The sequence below is a fragment of the Oryza brachyantha genome, chromosome 5, assembly GCF_000231095.2.
Source record: "Oryza brachyantha chromosome 5, ObraRS2, whole genome shotgun sequence".
Taxonomy (NCBI): domain Eukaryota; kingdom Viridiplantae; phylum Streptophyta; class Magnoliopsida; order Poales; family Poaceae; genus Oryza; species Oryza brachyantha.
Genome location: NC_023167.2, coordinates 8,130,517 through 8,139,197, shown reverse-complemented (window position 1 = coordinate 8,139,197; position 8,681 = coordinate 8,130,517). Strand labels below are relative to the sequence as shown.

The window sequence follows — 8,681 nt, the reverse complement described above, 5'->3', positions numbered from 1 at the left end:
CCTCTATATAGAGTGCATATACTTCCCCCATTTCAAAATAGCATAAGTCCCTAGGAAAAAAACATAGGAATAGGAAAATGGCAAAATTTAGAATACGTTTCTCTTATCCTGCCTGAATAGAAAACATAGTGAAAGAGAAAAGAAGCGCTTTGGTAGCATCACAGGAGATAAACAAGAAAGTTTTCAAGAGGTTGGACTATTAGTGATATGCGTTTGAGGCAATCATAGAGATGGGTGTATTATATACTACGTTGAATATTTACCATTGTTCTTGAAGATGATTCATTATTAATTAATAAATATGTAATTCGTTTATGAGGCTATTTGTGTTGTAAGTTACTATTTCATTAAAGATTCTCTAATTAAATATCACATATGAAACAAATTACTATTTCATTAAAGATTCTCTGAATAAATATCACATATGAAACAAATGTGATTAGATGTCAACACATACATTGATTGATGATTATGTCTCATAGATCATGGTATGGAGATACCAAATTGATCGTGTAGACACATGTTAAAGAACATGATGTTGGATAGATACAACGTGAGATATTGCGAGAGATATATATGATATGTCATTAGTGTTCTCAGTATATGTTGATGAATAATCCTTTGACTTGAGATTATCATGGTTCTCAACATGTGTAATGGTTTGCTTAGGGATCACTAAACGTTACATCATGACTGGGTAGTTATAAAGGTAGTCTTTGGGTTTATCATGAAGTATGCAGTGAGACCTGAATAATCAAGATAGAATTTGCCCCCCTATCTGAGAGATATCTATGTGTCACTTGATGTGATTGATTATGGAAATGCATGGGCATGTTAATAGTGATTGAGGAGCCAATTACAAGTTAAGTAATCTATTACATGATCGAGATAATGATTAAGCAATTGAGAAGGATAACACATATCTAGCATTGAGCTTAATTGATTGATATTGTGAGACAAAGTAATTAATACAGAGATACATTATAGGTTCAACCGATGTGATCATTATGAATGCTCAGCAGGTCGATGTATTCTGGTAGGGGTTGCTGTTGGCACGTGAATCGAAAAGGAGTTTTCGGATTACAATCAAGTATTCGTGAACCTTGGGTCACATGCTTAATAGGCTGAAATATGGGAGCTGGATATAGATACAATCTGAGCTCAGTTTGGATAGAAATCTGGATAGGACTCGTACGAGCATTGGGGCTTGGTTTTGGGTCTTATATATACAGGGGGCGAGGAGGCTATCTTTAAACGAGTGAAAAAACCCTAGCCGCATTCCTATTCTCCTTCTGAGCCAAAAAACCCCAGTCGCATGCATGCGCTAGCACATATACGCATGACGTTCGTTTCCTATACGTGTGGATACAAGAAGAAACATCGCCAGATGGTGGTACTAATCGGCAAATCTGCATCCTGAGTGCATGTGCATGGAAGAGAAAATTGAGCTGCAACGATCAACTATTTCCTCTACATCGGCGTATATCAAATTATCGTCCTACTTTGGCTATTTAGTACCTTCTTCCCCGCGCAGGGCGCCGTGCTAGAGCTATCTATGATCTATTACTTGTATGGTTCTTGATTTACGCAGTAGAGAAAATTATTTTTATACTTTTAGCCTACCCGTATTCCTATACGGACCTCTTGGTTATTGTTCTTAAATGCAATTCAATAGAAAATTTCCTATCCTTTCACTATGGAAAAATCCATTAAGAAGTTAAATATTCCAAAATTCCTATGGCAACACTTGTTTCAAAGGCCTAAATATTATAGATTATTAGCAAATATATTGGTTCCAAAAAAGGATTCTCTTTCAGTCACATCAGTGCTTACCTTTTGAACTCTAAATTTCATAGATTTCCTCCTCTCAAGGCCGCGTTCGACTGAAAATTTGTTATCCGGCACGAAAATAGATTAGTATATAATTAATTATAGTTATAAAAATTAAAAAATAGATTAATATGATTTTTAAAGCAACTTTCATATATAAACTTTTCGTAAAAAACACACCGTTTAGTTATTCGAGAAGCGTGTACGAGAACTGAGATAATCTTGATTACTTGCCCCGTTAAATGAACGTGGCCTAAGAGTACTTGATTCGCTGATAATGTACGATTTCCATGTTTTAGGGCTCGTGTTCGCAGCAGCATGTTCTGATGGACTTGATTAGCGCATGCAAAACGAAAAACATCATTAGCATATGATTAATTAAGTATTTTCTATTTTAAATTTGAAAAATGAAATTATATGATTTTTTTAAACAACTTTCATATAAAACTTTTTAGTAAAAAATATATCATTTAACAGTTTGAAAAACATGCACACAGAAAAAGAGTTAAAAGATCAGTTTCTTGACCTCCTTGACCCTAGAATCATTATCGTAGGAATGTTTATATTATGGTATAAATTTTAAAATCGTATAAGGTATAACTGTTTATATACGTGGAACGAATTGAGTAGAAGACAAAGTAGTTGGCTCATCAAATAGCCCGGTTGAGAAATTAAACTCATAAAGTATGGTCATGCATACACAAACCGCATCTTAATTTTGTTTTAATATCAACACTGTCAAGTAAATCTTGTGCAGGTGTCAACCTATATTCTCGCAATCAATGAATAAACTATTATAAGGCTAAAAATAGATTTTATATATTCATATATACGAAAATCATACTGTTTAAGGCCTCTTGGGAAGCATGTCACCATTAAAACAATTGACCTACAATATGTTCTTTTTGTCCACAAATATAAGAGATTTGGGGTCTTGTTAACAAATATATGAAAGAAAGGAGTATATTATAACTATATATATGGAATTAATATATTTTACATGTTCTGTAAAGAATATAGATTAATTCTTATAAACTAGTGCACCAACACGACATATTTTATGTCATGTATTATTGTATACCTAAAATCCACTGTACTTGTCATTAATTACTGAAAAAAGAATTTATAGGCCATATATGCTTCAATTATAACATACATGCAATTTTGTTTTGACCAAATAAATATATTTTTTCAACGAGACTTAAATTACTATTTGTAATAATATGTTACATAGCACATGTATTTAGCTGGTTATACTACGAATATACAAACAACCATCACAGTAAAATATGGTTTCATACTAAATATTGCTAGTGGTGGAAGCAATCCTTTTCTTTTATCTATACTCTATTTTTAAAAGAAAAACTAACGGTGGATTCCATATATTAACCATTTCTTACTATGATCCTCATAGACCCATATGCAATAATAAATATATGTAATAATTAAAAAATATTAATAACATGTTATAAAATTTTTTAAAATTAAATCTCATTGTAACTTAAGGACAAGGTGATAGTTTAACCAAAAAAAATTGGGTTTATTGGATAACTTCCTAAACCCAACGGACCGAAGAATCCAGAGCCCGTCTCGCTCGCCTCACCGACTAATCCTATAAATATGGCCGCCGCCGCCGTCGCCGTCGCCGCTTCACTCCTCCCGTCCACCGCCTCCGCCTTCCGCCGCCTCTCCTCCGCGGCGAACCTCTCCCGCTCCGCCAAGCTCAAGGTATCCGAAGGAGGACACATCGAAATTTCTCACCGGAACTTTGTTTGTTTGTTTGTTTGTTTTCCTGATGGATTCTTGGCGCTATCTCTCACCATTTCTTGGTTGGGGGCTCTCTCATCTCTCTCCCCGTTCATCTGCAGAGATTCGACCGGGTTCTCCGTCTCGCGCCCGCCGCCGCCGCCATGTCGACGTCGTCCGGCCCGAAGGAGGCGCCGGCCAACAACCCGGGCCTCCAGGCGCCGTCGGAGAAGGACCCGGCGACCAAGGGCTACTTCATGCAGCAGACGGTAGTGCCTCTCGCTAGGATATTTTTGTCTCGCTGGTTCGAGCTGTCGACCTTGGTGGAATTGGTGTCTGATTTGTGGATTGGAAGAGGATATGGCTAATTCCCCTAGCATTTGGTGAAATTGGGATGATACAAACGTTGAGGGCAGTCAAATTTACGCTGATCTATTGATAAATCATACTTGTTGAGGGCGTCCTCGCCAGTGACATGGGATGATGGTGGTAGGCCGCTCTAGGAGACTAGGAGGATTTCCCAGGTTAAGAGGGATGACTAGGGCAGCAGCTGCTAGGCTGTGGGGGTGGTGATGGGGTTCAGGGTGGTATGAGGCATGAGGGTTTGGAGTTAAGAGAAATGGCTGTGGCAGTAGCGGCTTGGCTGTGGACTGTGGTTGGGGCGCCATGCTACCTCGGCTGTGGGAGAGGAGGGCTGTGGGCCGGCGTAAACGCTCGGTGTACTTGTCTGAGTAGTTGGGAGGTGGGGCGGATTCTGTTTGAACTTCCTTATCAGATGGGGTAGGAGGTGGAGCAGGGGAAACTCACCGGAGTTGAGGAACATGGTCTGTGGCAGAAGAGGGAGGAAGCGGGCAGATGACAGGCCTAACCATGCCCGCACCACGCTGGGTGGCTGGTGGGGATAGAGTAGTGTTAGCGGCTGGGTGGAAATTGATAGTTGGGAGAGAGGAGCAGAAGGGGTAGGTTTATAGAAGATTAGTAGGCCATATGAATCATGTAGCTATCTTGCATAAGTGACAACATTTAAAAAAAATCATCAGGACAGTTTTCCGTCCTTACCATTGCAGCATTTTTGGTTTTACAACTGGAAACTTAGCTTGACCCAACATGTTGCCGCCTGTGCGCTCAGTTTAATACTTGTTGCCACTAGCCTGGAATTGTCTAGATGTAGCATATCGTAGACAATTTATCTAACATTAAGCACATTCTGAAGGCCAAAAGGTGACCTGTAATTCTTATAATGCTTTACACTAGTCTTTTTGGTACAATTTCTTAGGTTAATTATTTTGTTTGAATTGCTATGGGGAATGATATATTTTTCTTGGATTGGCATAAGGGTGTTTGGAATGCTTTAAAGCAAATGAGTAATGTTGTTTGCTTTCTTCTGCTAAGCCATGAGCCTATCTTGGTTTTGCAATGGGTTGATTTCTGGACTTCCACTTTATTAGGACCTAGCAGTTTTGGTTGGTTGCTATGCTTTTATTTCTGTAACGTTTAAGAAATTTTCTGTTCTTTTTCCTTGCAGATGTTTCGTGTAAAGGACCCAAAAGTGAGCCTCGACTTCTACTCGCGTGTGATGGGCATGTCGTAAGTTTTGTCCCTTATCTTCATCAGATAATATATTTTGGGATTGAGTAAAACATTACCACCTCGCATGTTATCTCATGCTGATTAATGATGTATGTCGAAAAACAGTAGAAGGTATAATTATTGTGTGCTCAGAGTCTGATTTATAATGTCGACGATGATTGTTTAGTTATCACAAGAACCAGTGATATCAAAGGGGCACACTGCATTTAGAAATCGCTCAATGATTTGACCAATTTCAAAAATTTATAATAAAATATAATGTATTTTGGGCGAAATTTCTTTGAATTCATGGTTTCCATTGATAATTTATTGGTTATCATTGTTATCGGTGCCTAATCGATTGGGAACCCTGAGTCAGACAATGTTCTGAAGTTATCATTGCTGTGTCTGTGGAATACATGACTGGAGTTCCCATACATACTGCTGTATCACAATCAGGTACACATATTTATGCTCTAATTATCAAGCACTGCTTATTAAAAGTAATAAGTGGTGAATAAATGATAAATAATGCTGAAGAACATGAAAAAATGATGACTATTTGACAAAAACATGTAACCGCTCTTTAAATCGTGCTGTCATTTTTTCCAATCTATTTATTTGCCTTTTATGGGAGAAAAAGGAAAATTTGTATGTTTTGACCAAATTGGGTCTAAATTATAACAGCATACATTTATGATTTATCTAATACAGTGTAAAAAAAATATAAGTGTATGAATAAAAACAAAAGTGAGATCTGTATATTAGATCTAATTTACTTTTGAAAATCTACCTAAAAATCCATAGTTATTTGAGTACTCTGTTAGATATTTGTACAACACAAAAATTAAAGTGCTTGGAAATATGAATCTGTTGGATTGCTAAATACATATTACATACTAAATCCTTTGAGTTTTTTGTATGACGTATTTGATTTTAAAATGCCAACCTTAATTTTTGACCATCCATTTCCATGTGAAAGTGCTTGGGAGTGGGATAATTTTTGGACACTAGATCTAGTTATAACATGACTAACTATTGGCCACAATATGCAAATTATGACTTTTGAAATGAGTAAAATGCACAATGCACAGGTTTACTTACCCATGTTGCACAATGTACTGGGTGTTAGCACATGTTTTCACTTTGACCAAGTATTATTACATTGTGCAACATGTGTAAGAAGACCCCAGTGTGCAATTTATCCAAAATAATCATACATCTTATAAAAATATACAGGAGAAATACTCTCTTTTGCTTTTCAGGAAGAACAGGGGGCTACTCGTGAAATAAACAGTACTATATTTTTATCTTACATTATTGACTTGTGTACTTGCATGGCATCGTCCCATCGTCTATTTGATCATTCATGAACAACAATCAACTAAGGACATTCTGATGGCAAGCATCCCTAGCATTATAGCACCAAATGATCGCTTCTGTAACAGACCCTGAGAACCTGTTCAAAATATGGTTTAATGGAACATTTTTAACCACCCATAATTCCACTGATGCTAAACATTTTCCTTACCTGTACCAATCGACCTTTCTGCTGCTAATGCCCTGTACAGAAAGCAGTCAGGCAAATAAACATTTAGTGAGCAAAATGCTAGCAGTAGGTTTTTCTTTTGGTAATGGAATTAGTGATCAGGCAGTGTCGCTAATTTGTGAAATTAGTTTAGTGAAGATAAATGCTTTACATTTTTGTTTTTATGCTGCACTAATGGTGCAGTAAATTAAAATTTTAAATGGAATAACCCAGTTACAAAGCCAAGTGCAAACCTACCGATTACTTCATACTCGTTACATGGTGATGTGGCCCAGTGGTAACTTAGTTACTGAGTTTCTATGAGCAACCAAAGAGAAGACTTCGATGTCCATGTCAACCAAAGAATCTATAAAAAATCAAGTATGTTTCTTGTGAGTTTTTATTACATATGTTCATTTTTTTCTTTTTCCTAAAACAAAAAACTGCTAGGTTGCTGAAAAGATTGGATTTTCCTGAGATGAAATTCAGCTTGTATTTCCTCGGTTATGAGGTATATGTTTTTGTTATTTGGTAAAAAAAAATAGATTGCTTGAACATAAAGAGGGTACAAAACTAGGTAATGGCTTCAAACTCAATACTCTGCTTACAGGATGTGAACTCAGCGCCTACTGATCCTGTCAAGCGAACTGTTTGGACTTTTGGGCAAAGGGCTACACTTGAGCTCACACAGTATGTCTTTTAATTTGTAACCTATTAATCTTGTTCTTTTCTCTGTACTAATACACTTTCTTTCCCTTAATAGCACATGTCACTAACATATTATCTATCTTATCAATGTAGCAACTGGGGTACAGAAAATGATCCTGAGTTCAAAGGTTACCATAATGGGAACTCAGACCCTCGTGGTTTTGGTATGTGCATTGATAATACATATGCAATTGATATGACTGCTTTTTCTATCACTATAGGACTAGATATCGTCTTGCCATAATAATTCCTTAGATGATGTGACACTTGTATTTCCTTCTGTTCATTCAGGTCATATAGGAGTAACTGTTGATGATGTCTATAAGGCATGTGAGCGATTTGAAAATCTTGGAGTGGAGTTTGTAAAAAAGACAGATGATGGTAAATTAATTTGCTTAGCCTTTTTATTTTTTACTCATCATCAGCATTTTGCGATGTTAAAGATTGCATGATCAAAAGGAATTTTGTTAAAATTGGTATGATAATGGCATGATAAACAGAGAAATGATGCAAGCTGTGATAATCTTTTAGTTCTAGCTTTACCTTGGCATTGTTCAGGCCCTTTATTTCCTGGAATAGAAAAGGTAGCAATTATATATTCTCCTCTCAGACATCTGTATCTTGTGGAATTGAACTGAACTATTTGTTTCTTGTTGAATTTGTATTTATGTTTGAATCATGATCTTTTTGTTATGCTTAGGCTGGTGTATCATATCAACTCAGTTATTTAGGACAACGACATAAATCTAAGACAACGTTTGGCTGCAGGTAAAATGAAGGGCATTGCGTTTATCAAAGACCCTGATGGCTACTGGATTGAAATATTTGACCTGAACAGAATTGGGGTGGTGGCTGCAGAAGCATCATGATGCGTTTGGAGCGCTATGAACTCTGCCCATTGTGCAGCTGTGACAATCATTGTCTTGTGCGAGGTGCAATATGATAAAACTCAGGCCTCCCATGGGCATATATACAATATACTTGGTCATTTAGAGCAATAAGTTATAGAATGTCATACCCTGTTTCGGTGATTGGTGTTTGAAGCTTGAACTTAACCTTTTCTATAACTGTTTCCGGTAAAGATTTTAGCCTGATACTTCTCCTTGGGTCTTTGGCTTTATTGGGCATCAGCTATCTCTCTAGTACTATGGGTCTGTTGGGGAGCTTAAGGGTATGAGAAGCAGCTGGCACCAGAGTCAGCTTCTTATAATTTGAAAAGGCTGGGTTTTTTAGCTTTTGGATTTTAGTTGATTTTCTTAACTCTACAGCTACAGATTTTCAGAAACTTGGTATCTTTTGG

At 36.9% G+C, this 8,681-nt stretch overlaps 1 protein-coding gene across 1 annotated transcript; it reads left to right on the top strand.

Moving 5' to 3' along the window:
• The first annotated feature begins 3,421 nt into the window (after nt 1-3,421).
• Nucleotides 3,422-8,478, top strand: LOC102702096 (lactoylglutathione lyase). The gene is made up of 8 exons (XM_040524073.1): nt 3,422-3,558; nt 3,699-3,845; nt 5,102-5,163; nt 7,124-7,184; nt 7,284-7,363; nt 7,475-7,545; nt 7,673-7,762; nt 8,150-8,478. The coding sequence occupies exons 1-8, from the start codon at nt 3,451-3,453 to the stop codon at nt 8,248-8,250; spliced, it is 720 nt and encodes a 239-aa protein (XP_040380007.1). The 5' UTR covers nt 3,422-3,450; the 3' UTR covers nt 8,251-8,478.
• Nucleotides 8,479-8,681: the final 203 nt, after the last annotated feature.